Raw genomic sequence first — 17,826 nt, forward strand, 5'->3', positions numbered from 1 at the left:
CCCCATAAGGCCCTTCTCTCCTGTGCACCCAGGCTGGGCCAAATGGAACCAGCTTGCCCAGCCAGGCCCTTGGGGGCTGTGACACTCACCAGGCGCGAATTCCTCTTGGACTCGCGGATCTGGGTGCTGAGCTTCTCCAGTTCCAGCTGGTGCACCTCCAGGTAGGCTCTGGGGCGACAGCACAACAGTGGTCAGGTTGAGATGTCATGTCAAGCCTGGCATGCATGGCATGGCCCCTGCCAGCCACAGTCCACACTGTGCCCAGCAAGCTAAGTCGGGCCCTGCACTCCCATTTTCCATTCCCCATATATCACAGCGGCCTTCAGCACCCAGGCAAGGGAGCCCATAGGCACCCCTGTGTAAGATGCAGAGGGGAGTACCAGGGCCAACCCTGCAGCACCAGATATGTCCCAGCTGGGGACAGTCTCAGGGAGGTGGTGCAATCCTGGCCCTCCTGTTGCCCTGTGGAACCTCAGGAGCTTGCAGTCCTTCCCCTGCACTGCTCCAGGACCCTGAGGCACTACGCTGAAGCAGGATGTGCCCAGGGTACCTGGCACATGCCTGTCCATTGAGAGGAGAGAGCTGCTAATCCTGCCCCAGGGCCACCTCAACCCACGCCAAGCTGTCCCCGTGCCCTTTGGGGCTCCCTGACTTCAACCACCCAGCCATGGGAAGCCCCAGCACTTACGTCAGGCCCTTCTTTAGTGCTTCATACACCTCATCCAGGCGGTTGGGCTGAGGCACCTTGGGCGGTGGGGATTTGTGGGACATTGAGAACATCCTACTGACCCTGGAGCCAGCCTTGCGGGAGACAGTGGGGGTGAAGGGCGAGAGGTTCCTGCAGAAAGAGGCAGGCAAACCCAGCATGGCTAGGGTGAACCCATAGTCAGGGTCCACCCTGGGTCTCCCAGCCTGCCAAGTCACCCCAGCTCAAGACAAGAGGGAGCACCAGAAAGGAGGCCAGGTCCTGGGAATACTCCGTCCAGACCTGCCTGCCTCTCCCACGACTCCCTGCCAGGCAGTCTAACCGGCCAGCAGGGCTGGGCGAGATGGAGCCACGAGCGCCTGCAGGACCAGGCAGTACTGCCTGCCCCGTGTGTCTGCGCCCCTGCTGTCACCAGCCAGGACCTCAAGTCAGTGGGCACAGAGCCTTCACCAGCCCTGCTGGCTCTCACTGCCTCTGAGCAGAGAAAGTCCACTGCCCCAGGCCCCATGGTGCATCCCATGCTCCACACATGGCAGGAGCAGCTGGGGATTGCTTTGAAGCCTCCTGCATGCCAGAGGGGGTGGGACAGACAATGCACGAGGTCCAAAGCAACTGTTGTGAAAGTTCAGCAATAGGTACAAACACCCTGCATGCAGGGAGGAGAAGCAACACATGCACCCGGCAAGGCAGAGTGGCTAGCTGGGACTCGCAAGAGTGCATGATCCACAGGCACTGTGGCCACTTATCCCACTGCTAGCCCTCCTGGTGAAACCTCAGTCCCAGGACAGTCTTAAATCCCAGGTGTCAAGGTTGACAGGTCCATAGGACAGCAGGGAGCATGACAAAGGTCCGTGAAACCTCTACAGAGAGGTAGAAAGCACTGCTTAGTTTAGGAAAGGGATGCAAGGAGGAATGAGAACAGCCCCTAAGATGCATGTGGCTGCCCTAAAGCCATGGCTGGCATGGGAAGGGCAGGGAGCAAGCCTGCTGAGCTCACAGGGGAGAACAGCAGGGGAACTAGCCCCATCTCAGAGGGTTTGGAGAGGCCAGCCGTGGTGCACCCTCTGTGGAGGTGTGAGGGCCCTATGCTTCTTGGGGGGAGGGGGGGGTAAGGGCAAACTGACCTGGCTCCAGCCACAGCCAGGCCATGCTCCTGGAGTGCCCACATGCATGTCTCCAGCCCTGACCACCCTCCAAAGGATTACCATGCTCTGCTCCATCCCCAGCGTCCTGGGTTGGCAGGAGCATGGAGATGCTCCCTGTAGTCCGGGCATGGTGATGGCAGGGCAATGCATGCCACCACTGGCCTGTTGGCCTGCCTCCATACACCCCCTGAGACAGGCAGGGATCCCAGCCAGCATCAGCAGGGGTGCATCCTGAGGATGGAGAGCCCTATCATCCCATTCCACAGCACAGTGACACAGGGCAGGAACACAGCACTGATGCTACACCTCTCTGGACACCATCAAGCCTGCAGTACAAATACCTCTGCCTGCCCCACTGCCTTGGGGAGCTGTGGGAGGGCTGTGCACCCAGATGCCAACCCAACAGCTGGGACCCAAATACCACCCTTCCTGCCTTGTACAATGGACTCACTACCCAGCCCAACCTGCAAAGCCCTATTCAGACTGGCTCTTCCTTTCCTCCTCCAATGCACTGCTATGCTACCAGCACCTAAGAGATGCTCTGCGCTCACCGTTTCCCAGCAGTGACCTTCTCAGGTCAGACCTCCCATCCTGTGTGGTTCCTTGGAGAAGTGGTCAAAAGACTTCCCTGAATCTTTGCTGGGGGGAGAGGGGAGGAGTGAACTTCTTGGCCTCATCCCAAGCCAGAGTGATGGGCAAGTGCTTGCTCTCCACAGCCATCCCTCCTCATTCTCATTCTCCAGGGCCCTGGATGCCACAAGCATCTCTCTACAAGCTGCTTGGCTGCAGGCGTCCATCCAGCACCCCCCACATTCCCTTCTCTGAGTGACCATGGGCTACACCGGCACCCTCAGATCTGGAGATGTCTCCACAGCAGGCAGCTGGAGCATGCTGAACAGGACTTGAGTCTGCTCCTAGGCATTGGAAAGCTCTAGCTGGCCTTGTGCCCACACAGCTGAGGTGCCCATAGAGTGGCATGGCAGCTAGAGGCACTCCTGAGGCCAGGCTCATTCGTGACACTGCTTTCCCCATCTGCTTGGCTGAGAGATGTCTCTCCTGCCTGGGAGATGCTGGATGCATCAGGAGGTAAGGAGCCTGGCTGAGCGCTAGGAAAAAGGATTGAAAGCATTACAATGCCAAGACCCAACAGCCCAAACCCATGGCACACCCACGTCCCAAGGGACATCTGCAGCTCCTTGGGAGCGGGGAGCCATGAGCTAGGAAACGGGCAGGGATGAGCAGTGCACGGAATGGCTCCTGTCAGTGTGAGTTTCAGTAGAGGAGAAGGAAGGATATGATGGGGCCCATAAGACTGCCAGCAGCTGGAGAGGATGGGTAGGGAACAACTGCTCACTGTTCCTTGCAACACAGCTAATGGGCAGCCAATAAAATCTTGCAGCAACAGGCTTAAAAAGACCCAAAGGAAGCCCTGATTCACACTAGAACTCAATTAAACTAAGAAACTTGCTGCTACAGGGTGTCAAGGCAGTCAAAACATAAAGCTTCAAAGCCCCTTCAGCTCCCTTCACCGACAGTCATTAAATGCGATGAGCTGGACATGGGGAAGTCCTCAAGATTTGGCCAGAGCATGAGAACAATCACAGTATATCTGCTCCTCCATACTCCAGGAGGGCTGGGCTGCATGGCCCTCATCCAGCCTAGGATGGCCCTTCCTCCCAGCTGGGACATGGGCTGACAGACCCCTGTCCCTGTCCTCATCCTTTGCAACAGGCAGCACAAGCACACAGCTCTTACCTGAAGGGCCGGTCCACTGTCGAATTCACTCCGGCGAACGACTGGCTTCTATTGATCTTGGCGACGAGGACTCGGCGCTGCGGCCGCACAGACAGTGACATTGTCGAGTGTGACCTGGAGGGCCTCCCTGCAGGGCATGAGACAGCAGGGTCACCTGTGGCAAGGAGTGGCACACACAGGCAGAGCTGCCACTGAGACTGGGGTGGGCATGGAATCCATGGGGCTGGCACCCATGGATTGGGGCAAACACAGCACTCCTTTGAGCCCTGGTACAGGGCTGGAAGGTTCCCGTCCCCCTCAGCTTGGTGACCCACCTCTGGTAGCACTGGGGCCATGGCTGCAGGGCTCCCATACTGACTGCAGTGGTGGTGTCAGTGCCCTGCCCTGGGTGAAACATGGCCCATAACATGGCTCTGGACATTGTGAGTGCTCAGGGGGAACAGACAGCTGGACGTGTCCCAGTGTGGCCCCATGGGAGCCACAGAAAGAGGCTGGCCTCCAAGGCCCACCACAGCCCTTCCAGGACACTGGCAAATCCTCCACCGTGCCCTGGCCTGGCCATCTCCTCCCCAAACTCACCCTTGCCCACGTCCCGCTGCAGGGGCAGGAAGGGCTGCCAGACCTGGCTGCCCAGCCCTTTGCTGTGTCCAAGCTCACTTCCGTTTGCTCCAGCGGCCAGGACGGAAACCCACGGACAACAAAGCACTCTGGAAAGTCCCCAGCTTTAGCCAAGAGCTCTATGTTGGGGAAGGAAAGGCAGAGCCATCCCCAGAAGGACCCTGGAAAGTCCACGTGGACAGTGCCCAGGACAGCAAGCAGGCACATGCCCCAGCCCACTGCTGTCACAGCCTCTCTGCTCCCAGCAGTGCGATGCCAAAGAGACAGTGCCAGGAGCCCCGAAACTGCTGCCAGTACCTGTCCATCCCCAAGAGAGCCACTGTGGTCAATGCCAGCCACTCACCCTGTGCGGGATAGCCCAGATTTCAGAGTCTCGCTGCCCTGACCTGGCTACCACCCCACATTGCAGAGAGCAATTGCTGCATCCCCAGAAACTGCCAGAGGCTCAGAGGGCAGCTAAAACCACTAGCAAAGAGCAGAGGAGTCTTGCCCCTTCTGGCCCTGCCACCCCTAGCAATGCCAGATGGGCACACAGAGGAGCTGTGCCCACTCCTGCCCTTCCCCACCAGCTCCTGCTGCCAGGACTGACTCTGCTGCTGTGCACAGGGCCTAGGCAGCCACAGGAGTGGGGCAGGAGCCACAGCACTGCCTGCTGGATGCTCCATTTTATCCCAGCCACTGCTGATACCAATTTGGTCCCTCTGCTCCACTGGCCCCAAGAGCTGAGCTGCGGGTTGGGGAACTGGTTGCTACTGGGGATGAGCCCATGTGATGCCTGGCAGTCGCACATCCCACAGGGGAAGGCTGTGCATAGCCCCAGAGACACGCAGACCCCCCACCTGGCAGACTGGGCCAAGCTAACGCCAGCCAGAACTGGCTCCCCATTCCCTGCATTGCGCTTTTCCTCCTCTCCAGCACGGCTGACAGTGAGCCCCACCAGCTCCCAGTGGTACTGGCGGCAGCATGGGGACAGGGTCACTGCCAAGGCTCCTGTGGCACAGAGATGTGCGTGGCACAGTCAAGATCAGAGGGTCACCTCCCCTTGCTGGGCTCACTCCTGACAGAGTGGCAGCCATGCTCGGGAGCTGGACTCCCCAGCCTGCTTTCACAGCCTTTCCATGGTGGCCAAGCTACCCCCTAGGAAGGGATGGCCACCTCCCCAGCAAGCCCACTCCTTCCCCCAGAGCGACGGCACCCCAGAGCCCAGCACCCGAATCACTCGCCACATGGCACGCACCTGCCTGACTGCTGGTGGAGATGTGAGCGGTGCTGTGCTCCCCGCTGTCCCAAAGCCATGCCACAGCCTTCTCCTCTCCGAATACCCAGCTGAGGCCTGGGCATTCGTAGCCCAGCTCCAGTGGCCCTGACACAGGTGGCTGGGATGAGCCAGGTCCACTACACTGAGGCAGCTACAATTCAAAGGCTGCCACCACAGACAAACTCCTGCCAAGTGGAGTTGGGGCACAGTAGGCACAACACAGAAGTCCTGCTGCCCATCTGTCCCCTCTCCTTGGCACTTTTTTCGCAGCCTGGGATCACACAACCAAACTGCGCTGCAGGTCCCAAAGCCTTAGAATTAGCTCAGTGCCAGCCCCTCCAGTTTCCAGGACGACACTGTCCCAATTAAGCTCATTACCAGGAGCTGTAATCCCCAGCAGCCTGGCTGACCTGCAGGGCCTGGGCAGATTACCCTCTGCAATGTTGTTTAATCAGCCCCCTGCCGAGCGAGCAAGGCCTATGGGGCTTGCTGCCCCAGCTGGGTGTTATGGTGCCTAATCTGCAGGGAAAGCACCTGCCAGTGCTGCAGTGGGATCTGCACATGTGGGGCAGGTCACCCTGAAAAGCACAGCTCCTCAGGGGAGAGTACAGCCCTCCCAGCCCATCCTTCTCCAGCCCCTATTGCTGTCTGAGGGCACAAGAAGGCTCTAAGAAGGGCCATTCAGGCAGGAGCCAGCACTGAGGAGGAGGATGCTGAGGGCATTGCTGGGAAGAATGCTGTGGGCATCACAGGGGAAAAGGATGCTGAGGGCATTGCTAGGGAAGATGCTGAGAGCATTCCTCAGGGAGAAGGATGCTGAGGGCGTTGCAGGTGAAAAGGATGCTGAGGACATTGCAGGGGCAGAAGGATGCTGAGGGTATCACAGGGGAAAGAAATGCTGAGGGCACTGGTGGAGGATAAGGATGCTGAGGGAATCCCAAGGGCAGAAGGATGCTGAGGGCATCACCGTGGGAGCAATGCATCTCCCCTGCCTGACTCCCTGGAAAGTCAGAATGAGCCCCAGGCTCTCCCCCAAGATCTCTTGTACACTCCAGCAGCTAGGTGGGCCAAGCTGGGACATGCTCCCAGCCTGCCTGAGGCTACTGCATCAAGACAAGGAGCGGTGTGATGAGCTGTGATTCCCAGAGGACTGTGTCCTCCTGTCCCAGCCCAGAGACCAGCAGCCTCCCCCTGCTAGGCTCTCTCCCAAATGCACCCTGATTTGCACCATGTTGTGGGGCCACAACTGCTGTAAGAACAAATGCAGACAGGCCTTGGCCAGCACCATAGGACCACTCAGCCCTGGCATTTGCTGCCAGCCAGCCCAGTGACTGGCCTGGAGGACTGGTTGCTCACTGCCAGCTCTTGCCCAAGGCTGCCAGCACCAGCTGCTGCCCTCTGCAGCCCCCACCGTTAGCACCCCCTAGCCCCTCCAGTGTCAGCTCCTTGGGCCATGGTACCCTGCAGCCCAGCACCATGCCAGGAGCCCAAACTCCTTCAACACTCCCAAGAATGCCGAGTGGGCCCTACCTTCCTGCCAAGCGTTGAGGGATGCTCTAGCCTGGCATACATTGGCAGCAACCCAGGCACTGGGAAGCAGCAGATGGGAGGCTGGGCATGCACAGTGCAGGGTCTCTCACTCCTGGTAGGAGGCTGGGCAGGCACAGCATGGGGTCTCCTGTTCCAGGCACACTCCGCTCTTGGCGGAGGGAAAGCCCCGGCGTAGTGCATTCCAGACATTACCGAGATAAGAGGTACCTGGTACCGCTGTGGCTGGCCATGGCGGTGAGCGGAGCCCAGGGCGCACTCCCAGAGGGGCAGCCAGCAGCGGCGTCTCACCCAAGGCTCCAAGGAGCCCCTCGCCAGGCTCACAGGGAGACCAGCGCCAGACAGAGCACTGACACACGTCTCTGCCACCAGCTGAGCCTGGGGCACACCCCTCCCTCTCCTTGTGGTCGGCCAAGAAAGAGTCCCAGAGGTGAGCAGCTGGAGCCTCGTGTCCCTGTGCCCCGAAGGTCCTGTCCCTGCCAACCCCACAAACCCCCCACCCTCCCACCCCCAATTAAAAGTTTAGCACTAATGAAGCTACCTTCTAATGAAACCTTGCTGGTCGCAGCACCTTCCTGAGCCTCGGTCGCAGACTGCCTGCAGCCCTCCAGGGACACGGCAGGGGGAATGCAGCCCTGGAGCCTGCTCGTCTGATGGTCTGTCCCTCTGCCCTGCTCCAGCCAACACTGCCCACGACGCAGCCAAGAGAGACCAGATGTTACCAGCTGAGCAGACGGCTTTGCAGGGAGCGCTGGAGTCCACCCTGTGGGCTCTCCAGCCTGGATGCCAGGCTCTTCTCTCCCGCGCTTAGTGTTCTCAAGATGATTCGGATACCAAGAATGCTGCTACCAGCTTCCTCTCCGCGCACAGCATGGGAGGGGGGGCAGTCCAACCGGCTGGGTTGGTCCCAGCTGGTTTCTGTTTCTGACACTCAGACACCAGCCTCAGGTCGCTCTTTCGGGTTTATCAACACTGCAGGAGCTGGAGACGCCCCGAGAGCCCAAACAGGCTCCCTCCATACCCCCAGCCCTGCAGCTGTGGGAGCTGTGCTCTGACCAGCATGTCCAGAAATGTCACAGGTGCATCTGAGGCCAGAAATGCCCAAGGGTGCCCAGCAAGGACCCTCCAGCACCCTGTGTCCTGACCCCCAAGGAGCAGGGCCAGAGCAGCAACAAGGGATGCTGCAGGCAGCCACACAAGGGGCTTCTCCAGAAGGGGCTGGCAGAGCTGAGCCACAGTCCCCATGCTGATGGCACATGGTGACTTGCCTGCAGCCACCTCGCTGGGCACAGGTATGTCCCCCCAAGAGGGCACAATGGTGCTGGCACCTTGCCTGGGGCCAGCCTGTCCTGCTCATGGCTCAGTCATGCCTGAGGTGTCGTGTCAGGCCAGGCCAGGTGGCTGTGGTGAGCAGAGATCCTCTTGCCCTGTGCCAACAGTGCTGCCCCTGTACCTTTGGGTGAGCTTGCCTTTGCTACCAGGGTGAACCAGAGGGAAAACCTTTTGAGGAAGAGTCCTCAAGCTCAAGCATTTGGCACTCTTCCCCCTACCCGAGCTGCTGCATCCTTGTTTGTACAGCTGCATCTCTGCTGGCTTAACCCACATGCACGTCCCAGCCCCCCGCCAGCCCCTTCCGGCCCCAGGACAACGCTTGGCGGTGCTGTGCATGGGCTGGAGCAGTTCTCCCTCCTCCTTCCCCCCCAACTCAGCCGGCACAGAGGATGGGAGCATCCAGGGATTAGCACTGAGCTGCCTGGTCACAGAGGGCCTGGGAGCTGCCTCTTCTCTGACCTCCTCCACGCTCTGCCTCTCCTCCAGGAAGCGAGGCCCTTCCCTGCCTGCCCCCAGCTGAGCCACGACACAAGGCAAGTAGGGGGATCATTTTTAGTCAGATGAGTCAAAAACTCTGAACCTCATCACAACTCCCTATGACACACCAGGGAAAGAAACTCCCAGCAATAAGGCCGCAGCCACCCTCTGAGACGGCAGATGCTGGTCTGGCTGCTCTGTGATAGGGGCTGGCGACGCGGACACCCTCAGGGCTGCCCAAAGTCACGGTCCTAGGGAACTGGCCAATCCGTACTGCCAGAGAGCCCCTGCCAGGCTGCCTCGGCCCCTCAGCCCCACATTGGCCTGGGCAGCGCTGGCAGTGCTGGGAGGCATGGCGGAGGTGTCCGCCCTCGCACCCGCAGGACACTGGCTGGCTCCTTGCACTGAGTGGGAGGGCAGCAGGAAAGGGAAGGAGCTCCGAATGGGAAGAATTGGAGGAAGTGCTTATTTACCCCTTGGAGTATCCCCGAGGAAGGGCAGGGCAGGACAAGGCACAGGGAGACAGTCAGAGCACGCTCTGCAAAGGGGCTTGCAAGCTCACACCCAGCTGCCCAGTCCAGGGCTCCTGCTGGCTCCCACCCCGCTGCCCAGCCTCAGGCACCCACTGGCTACCACCCCATCACCCAGCCCGGGGCACCTGCTGGATCCCACCCTGATGCCTGGCCCGGGGTACCCAGGGGCTCCCAGCCTGCTGCCAGCAGGGGATGCAAGCCCCAAACTGGTACCCAGGGAGGAGGCCACCACGGAGGGCTGGGGTAGTTCCTCTATGCCCAGTTGAGTTGACTATCACCTATTTTCTAGGACAGCTCATAAGAACTGGCCCAGGACCATTGCAGTCACAGTGAAGGGGGCTGCATTCAGCAGGCTGGATCCCTCAGAGAAAGACTGGTAACCCACTGACAAGGGCACAGACCAAACACCCAGCCAGGACCCCCAACCCCTTGGGGGACTACGGGCTGTAGTTCACCTCCCCACCCTGCCAGAGGGGAAGAAAGCCCATCCAGGGGCATCAGACCCCTGCTCCTGCAGAGATTGGGAACCTCCTCAGAGGTGCCCAGCAGACCGCTTGGGGCTCTGCTTCCCAAGTGTCTCTGGAAAAATCCAGGTGGGATTAGCCTAACTCTGAGAAGGTCCCAAATGCCACCCCCCCCAACCTGCTTATCTCCAGGGTGCTGTCAGGTACCAGCAGCTCCCCTGCAAATTCTGCCAGGGGAACTTGGTCCCCATGTGCAGGAGAGCAGCTCTAGGACACCCCAGCTCTGCTCTCCCCACTTCCACTGGGGCTGTGGTGCCAGGGATGCTTGACGCAGCATTTGGGCTCTGTTTATTCTCATTATCAGTATGGAGCAGTTTGTAGCAGAAGAGTCTTGGGGTGTGAGGGGGAGAAAACTAATCTGTCAACGAAAGACGTATCGCTATGGTATCCAAGGGTGCATTGCCCTGGAGCCCCAGGGTGCCATGTGCCCCTGTCCTGGCTCGAAATGCAGAGCCTGTGCCCCAATGTTTGTGATGGCAAGGTTGAGCAGGTGGCAGGCCCTAGAGTGCCCTGGAGGTCTGCTACCCTGACCAGAGAGGGTAGGCTGTCCCAGTGCCCACCAGGAGCTAATGTGCCTGTGCCAGAGTGTGGCACAGGGCTCTTGCTGGAAATACACCCCACACTCAATCCTAGCCAGCATCCACTTCCACCTTCAGGTACAAATTCCTGCACCTCTCCAGTGTCATGTACCTGTGCAACCCCCTGTCTCCTGGTACCATGTCTCTGCACAATATAGTGACAACCTCCCCTTACAGGCCACAGACACCCATCCCTGGTGTCCCCAACAGGGAGAGCTCTCCTCCCCAGGGCACAACAAGTGAAGTCACTCACCCAAAGAAGATCCCCAGTGAAAATTTGGGTGCCCAGCCTCCCGCTCCTAGCACAAGACAGCCTTCATTGTCCTGTAAACCTCAAACAGCTGGGGTTCCCCAAATGATCAGTGTCTGCCCTAGCCAAGCAGTGGGGACACACATGTTCCCAAGCACCACATCCACCACACATCAGCATGAATTTGGAGAAGGGAGAGCTGGATCTGCCAGGGCTCCGGGAACTGGAACAGAGTTGGTGTCCCCACAGACTCCCATTTCCTCCCTGGGATGTGGAGCAGCTCACACCAGCGCTCTGCACTCCCCTGAGCCCATCCTCAATGTCTCCTGGCCAGGAAGACACACAGAAAACAAGCCCCAAGTCACGTCCCTCTCACCTCGCCCAGGCTCTACAGCCACAGCGCCAAGCCTCTGGGCTCCAAGCCACATCTCAGTGTACAGGAGGACTGTAGGTGACCCCCCAGTCCCCACCAGGTGACTTTGCAGCTGGGAGAAACTGCAGCAAAGCGGGAAGAGCAGCACAGGGACGTGAGCAGAGGGGCCCCATGCTGCTGGCACTCAGTACCTTTGTGTTTGCCGTTCATAGTAGGCTGCGTGTCCCCCTCTGGCTGGGGCTGGCGTCCAGGACACAGTGGGCAGCTGCCGCCTGCTCTCTCTCATGCCGTCTCCTTTGCGGCAGGCCAGGCCGGGGCAGGGAGGGCTCCCAGGGCAGCAGTCTCCTCCCACACTTCCCCTGCCTGAAGGCTGACATCACTGCCCAGCGTCGCATCCTCAGGCCTGAGTCAAAGCCTGGGGAAGGGAGGACGGCTGTCCCTCCTGGAGGGAAGGGGCCCCGCCAGCACTGACTACACCAGGAACAGGGCAGGCCCCTGCCACTCCTGGCAGCCCTCCTCCAATTGCCCCTTCACATATACTATGGCATGTTTTCCACCCTGGCACAGCTCCCTCCTGCCAGGCTCTTGGCATGGCTCAGAGCATTCCATCTTCTGCCCTTCCCTCCAGGCACCTCCACCCCACTGCCTCACCAGGGAAACTGAGGCAGGCCAGGGATCCTATCCACATGTAGTGCAGGAGCACAAATGTCCAAACCATGAAAAAAAAACCATGCCACAGAACCAAGCATGCCAGCTGATGTCGGCACCACTTCTGCTTCACCCAGGCTCCAAGCCGCAGCATGGCATGGCAAATCCTACATCCCACTGGCACCACAGGTGCCAGCCCTGCTGCTGCTGCTGGGCTTGAGCACGACCCATGATGTGATCTGCAGACTGCAACAGGCCCCACAGCCTTCCCCCACCAGCTCTGACCAGGGCTGCATCACACCAGCGCAAACAGCCAGTTTGCCACCAGCCCACCATGCCAGCCTTGTGCCAACCAGACTCCCATGAGACTGCTCTCCCCAGAGAGGCCCTTGCCTCTAGCACTCAGGGCAGGCCAGGAGCAAGAGAGAGCAAACATCGCCCTCTGAACAAGCTGCCAGCCTGAAGTCAGAGCCAGTCCCTACTGGGGGGAAAGATGCTCCAGTCACGCTCCCTCACTCCTGGTTCCGTGGACTCAGCTCCACAGACTTTTTTGCAGGACTCTGAAAAGATGGGTGTGATTCTCACGTGGGAACCAAAAGGGATGGTTGTTGAATCTTTAACAAAGAGGGTTTTCTTTTCCGCCTGTTCAGTAGGCGTAGGAGTTTGGCCTTAACAAAATCAGCAAGGCATGACTGACGAGCCAGTCAGACCATGACCAGTTTTCCACAGAGGATGCCCCATTCCCCATGGGTGTCCAGCTCCCAAGGGGCAGGCCAGGCCTAAGGACAGGGAAAACTCCCTTGCGCAGCTTTTCAGGTGCTGCTGAACTGAAGGGGAGGATAAACCTGGGTTCCTGTCCCTGGCTGGGACACATGCAGACAGCGACAGAGCAACTTTGCATGGAGTGTCCACAGGACCTCCAGCAGTGGAGCTGTCAATCCTGGAAGCCCCCAGCCAGCAGCATTTGGGGCAGGAGAGAACTATGGGGCAGGCACTAGCCCTCATCCAGGAGGGCTGAGGCCTGGGCCTGTCATGACAGAGGCGGGGAGTAAGCAGGAGAGGGGCTCCCAGGCAGAGCAAGGCAGACACCTCCCCGCCCTGGGCACAACCCCATCCCCGCACACCAACCCTGCAGCAGGTCCGCTGCAGACAGACTGTTGTGCCCTACATGCTAATCCCAGCGGCCAGTGTCACCTCCCAGCCCTATGCCTGGCAGAAAGCACAGGGAGTCCCAAAGCAACAGAGGGACTCTGCAGCCTGTCTGTGACAGAGATGTGGCTCCCGCACTGCAGGTCCCTGTGCAGGCCCAGGCCCTGGGGTACCCAGGTCCGGCTAGCCCCACACACCCAGCCTTCTTTAGGCCTTAGCCCTGGCTCCGAAGGAAAAGGCTGGAGCAGTCTAGCCCCATCCAGCCTGGGAACGGCTGCCGTCATCACAGCAGGAAGAGACACCTCCCTCCCAGGCTCCTTTCCTGTTTGCTGCTGCTTTTAAGTGAGGTAGGGCAAGGTTCAGGAGGAAAAGCATTGGGGCAGAGTCTTTACGGGGTGCCTCCAGAGATGGGGTTCTCTGGGGCACAGTTAACCTCCTTTCTAGATGGTGAGCCAATTGTAGGGCTGCCTCCCCAGCCTGGAGTTGGCCCAGTCCCTGCTAGTCTGTGCACAGAAGGGCACCAGCACAATGCAGAATGCCAGAAGCTTGCGGGGCACCCAGGGCCACCCTTGCACAGTGGCATGGCTCCCCAGTCATGCACACGTACATGCACAGCCATGGACCCTGCTGCAGCTGGGCTTGGTGAGCCCAGGGCTGCGCTGCTGCCACCAAAGAGTGCCAAGCCCAATGACATCCTCCTGGCCCAGAGCAGCAGCTGGCAGCCTGGGAAACCTTGCAGCACTTGCCATGGAGGATGCCTGGCCAAGGGCTCCACCTCTGGGAGCCCCCAGTCCTGGGAACGGGGAAACCACAGTTCTGATGTGGCTCGCAGCCTGCCTGCCTGCAGCATCTACTCCAGTGGCAAGCCAGTGTTGGAGGCATAGTGGAGAGCCAGCAGCCCAGCGTGGCACAGAAAGCACTGCACAAGACTCCATCTCCTCCCGGCTGTCAAGGCCACGCATGAGCAGCAGGCCTCCCCACCTTGCCTGGAGGGGATGCATCCCAGGAGCTCTCCTGCCTGATGGGCAGAGTCATGTCCTCTCAGCTGCCATGGGCAAGTGCGACTGGTCAGCTCTTCACACCCTGCAGCCTCTCCCAAAAGCTACAAGATCGCTCATCCAGCTCTTTGAACTGGGGCCCCCCTCCTCAGCTGCAGCACTCCCAATCCTGCCAGTCTGCTAACGGACCTCTTTCTGCCCCCAGCTCCTGTTGTTGAGGACAGACCCAGCACGGGGAGCAGAGCTCACCCAAGCCCTGCATCACTGGCCACAGCAGCCCTCCCTGCACTGCCCCAGCTTTGCTTCACTCTGGGTGCAAGGCGGGGACATGCAATGGTGCTTGCACCCCCTTCTCTTAGTGCTGTGTGACCCAGCCTTTTGCAAACACTTTGGCTGTGGCTCGTCATACCAGGCACAAGCTATGGAGCAGGACACAGTGGTACTGGGAGGCAAAATGGCACCCTTCATGCTGGCATTTTCTGGCTGCAGAGCTGGCATCAGAGAAGCCCATACCACTCCAGCATCAGCCCTGGTCCTGGGAATGGAGAAGCCATGGCTCCGCTGGGGCTGCGGATGCAAGTGAAACCACCAGCCTTCTGGAAAGCCCCACCACACCAAAGCTGCTGTCAGCGACGTGGAGTCAGTGCCCAGCCTGTGTCCAGGCAGCATGCTTGCAGCTACGTCCCATGCCAGCTTGTTTGTTCTCATTAAAATTTAACAAGAATTCTACACTAAAGCTGCCGGGCGCACAGGGAGAGGCGCTCCCCAGCGCCATGCAGAGTGAAAAGAGGTCCAGGCCTTACAGATGAGAGGCTGGCAGTGGCAGCCATGCTGCAGTGTTTGCAGAGACCCTGCTTCTCCTTGCCCTGCCTAGAACCCTGAAAAGGCTCTTATTAGGACTGTGCGGGTAGCCCATACCCCAGGCACCAAAGGCAAGGTCTCTGCACAGCACAGTACCATCCTGAGTATCACCTACTGTTGAAGGTGGGGATGTGCATTCAAAAGGCCTCAGAGGACCCCTGGGCATACAGCCTCGGAGCTCTGTTCTGAGTAACTCAGGGTGCTTTGCCTGGCACAGGCCACAGTGGGCAGCAGAACTTGCCAGCCGCAGGGACGCTTTGCCAGGAGAGCGGGGGTGAAGGGCATGAGCTGAGCCAGCAACACTGCTGGGAAAGCCTGCAGAGTAATTGAGTTAAAAGAATATGTGCCCACACAGCCTGCCCTGCCCACCCGGGTGTGGAGAGCAGGTGCTGGGAAGGGGGCAGCCATGCATGCAGGGAGGGTGCAGGCCACCCCCTCTGAGCTCAGAAAGCTTCTCTAGATGCCCACCACCCTGGGTAAGAGCCAACCAGCCAGGACAACTGCCTCCACCCCTCCAACATGGCAGGGATTTGGGTCTAATGCCTGAAACACACACTTTCTACAAGGTCTCTCTGTCATGTGCTCCTCTCCCCAGGCCTGGAGAGCTACCCCAAGTCTTCCCCATCCTAACAAAGTGGATGCCCTGGCATCTCTCTGACAGCAAGGGCATTCCTGGCACTGCCTACCCACAGACTTGGGCAGATGGTCCTGCCATGTTCCCAGCCCTGCTGCAGGGTGAAGATTCCCTCCCAGCTGTAGAAGACAGGTCCATCACTCCCAAAACCCTGGCCAGGTGGCAATGCCCAGAAACACGGGAGCAGAGCCCTTCCAAATTCTGCCCTTCTCAGGGCAAGCTGTGCAGAGCAAAGCAAATGGATAGACCTGGGACTCCCTAGAAATGGCTTTTCAGTCCTCCAGGAATTGGAGGAGAGCAGAGAACCCAGGAAATGTTCCTGCAGCTGGGCTGAGGAGGTATCTAGACACTGGCTGGTCCCTAAACACAGTGGGGAAAGCTGCTGGGCTCTGTCACATTCTCCCTGCCCTGCTCTGCCACATGCTCTGAAGCAGAGGTCATAGCAAAAGTCACAAGCAAGTTTATTCTTCTTATCTCTGCTAAGATCTTTTTCCTTAAAATGTCAAGTCCTCAATAGTTAAACCTGTATTTGGGAGGGCAGAGGGGTAGCTTTGGCCAGGATCCCTCTGAAGACCCCAGACTGGCTTTTTCCAAATGTGGCTCTTCCATGCCAAATCACTTCTCACCCCAGATGCAAAGATAAGTTACAGCGGAAAAACCCCAACAGCTGAACACTCAAACAAACCCCTCTGCGGGCAGCCATGCTCAGACACATGTTGCTGGTGGAGGTACAGCCATGGCCAGTCAATCACAGCAGGCAGAAGGAATATCAAGATGTCACAGAATACATTCCCACTTTCCTGTCCCCTGTGGGAAACAGGAGTAGCTGCCCAGAGACCACATGCTCTGACAGCACTGAATTCCAGAGAGGTTTCCTTGTCGCCCTGATGCCTCCCTGCTGGCCCTGGGACCCTCGTGGCATGCCAAGGAGGAGCCAAGCTCTGAGGCTGTGCCCACCCTGCATTATTCAGCCATTGGAGAAGCCACCTGCCCCAGGAGCGCGGTCCCGAGGGGCACAAGCGCTAATTAGACAAAGGCCAAGGTGATCAAATAGCTATTTTAGCCTGCTCCCTGCTAAGCACTCCTCATACGCAGACACCCACCTGCCTGCCTGCTCTCGCATGGCTGAAAACGTCACCACAGCTGGAAACTCAGCACTAAAGGGCACACCATAGCCTCAACCGCCCTACAACAGGCACCCTGCAGCCTGGCATATGCACAGTAAGGCTGGGACAGAAGTCACTGATGTCCGAAAGAGGATGAGTGTCAGTGCCTAGGCACTGGCCTGTTGAGGGGCAAAAGAGCTTATGGCCATGGGGGTGACCCAGGAGTGAGCAGGAGGTGACATTTCTGGCCACAAAAACCATTGCCATGGCTCAAAAGGGAGCCACGATGAATGAGGGAGCGACAGCTGTGGGCAGGCAAGAGTCTCTGTATAGGCTAGGAAAGGCCAGTCCTGGCCTGGGAGAGCCTGGTCCCAGCCCCTGGGGTTGCAGACTGCCTTCCTCACCACAGTGCAAGTCAGCCAACACCTCTAACAATGCAGAAACAGCAACCAGAGAGTCCAATGCCAAGATATCACAGCAGCCCGACGCCACAGATCGTATGCAGAGTCACACATCATGTATCCACAGTTCTGTGCCCCAAGGGCTGGAGAAGAATTAGTCCTCGTGCCAAGCGAGGCTCTATCCATGGCGAGGCTGTCACCCACACCAAAGGGAGCTTCCCTTCAGTGGGGGTGGACACCCCCTGTCTGCTGGGCTCTCCTCTTGCCCCACTCCGGGCTCAGTCATTGGCATGTGGGTGCTGCCTGGCACTGCGGGGCAGCTGCCAAGTCCAATGTCAGTCCTTTCCTGATGTGGTCTGCCAGCATCCCCGAGCTGCTCAGGGAGGAATGGTGCCAGCAGGACCTGGGAGACGCTGCTCCTCTGCCCACAGCACAAGGCTTTGGGGTGTTACGGAACTGGAGGAAGGTGGGTGAGGAACTGGCACAGCCATCATGGCCCAGGGGGCCAAGCAGACCAGCTGGGTGCTGAGGCTGCAGCAGGCTCAAGCCTTCCCCTGTCACTTCCTTGCATCTTCCTGATACAACCACAGGGCAGAAATAGAACAGATATAAATGGCAGCCCTATAAATAGCCCCAAAGCACAAGCCAGGGAGGCAGGAGCAGTGGAAGCAGCCCTGCGCCGCCTTGCTCCAGCCTGGTGATGGCCTTGACTCACACAAAGCCTGGCCTGGCTCCGCAGCCTGGGTCCTCCTGGGGAGTGCAGGGACTTTGCGCAGCTGCCCTGCCTCTAAAGCACCAGCTCCCTGCTTGCGACTGTTCTCTGAGGTCCCTGGCCTCATTCTCTAAGTCAGAGCAACCCCAGAGCACATCTGGAGCTCTAATATGCCCACCATGGCCTCTGCTGACAGTATAGACTGGAGCCCCCCCACAGG

At 59.1% G+C, this 17,826-nt stretch overlaps 1 protein-coding gene across 5 annotated transcripts in view; it reads right to left on the reverse strand.

The window, feature by feature from the left end:
- RIPOR1 (RHO family interacting cell polarization regulator 1) overlaps nt 1–17,826 on the reverse strand; it is a 38,259-nt gene that overhangs the window by 10,638 nt on the left and 9,795 nt on the right. For 2 of the 5 annotated variants that reach the window (XM_067302797.1, XM_067302792.1), the window contains exons 1-4: nt 11,289–11,334; nt 3,607–3,733; nt 689–838; nt 90–168 (exon numbers count right to left, since the gene is read on the reverse strand). In XM_067302797.1, coding sequence (XP_067158898.1) covers nt 90–168; nt 689–838; nt 3,607–3,733; nt 11,289–11,307 — 375 coding nt within the window. In that variant the 5' untranslated portion in view covers nt 11,308–11,334. Of the gene's footprint in view, nt 1–89; nt 169–688; nt 839–3,606; nt 3,734–7,571; nt 7,578–11,288; nt 11,335–17,826 lie in introns of those variants that run through there. The other 3 variants (XM_067302794.1, XM_067302795.1, XM_067302796.1) reach the window with 2 other exon arrangements.

This window comes from Apteryx mantelli, chromosome 10, assembly GCF_036417845.1.
Source record: "Apteryx mantelli isolate bAptMan1 chromosome 10, bAptMan1.hap1, whole genome shotgun sequence".
Classification (NCBI taxonomy): Eukaryota; Metazoa; Chordata; class Aves; order Apterygiformes; family Apterygidae; genus Apteryx; species Apteryx mantelli.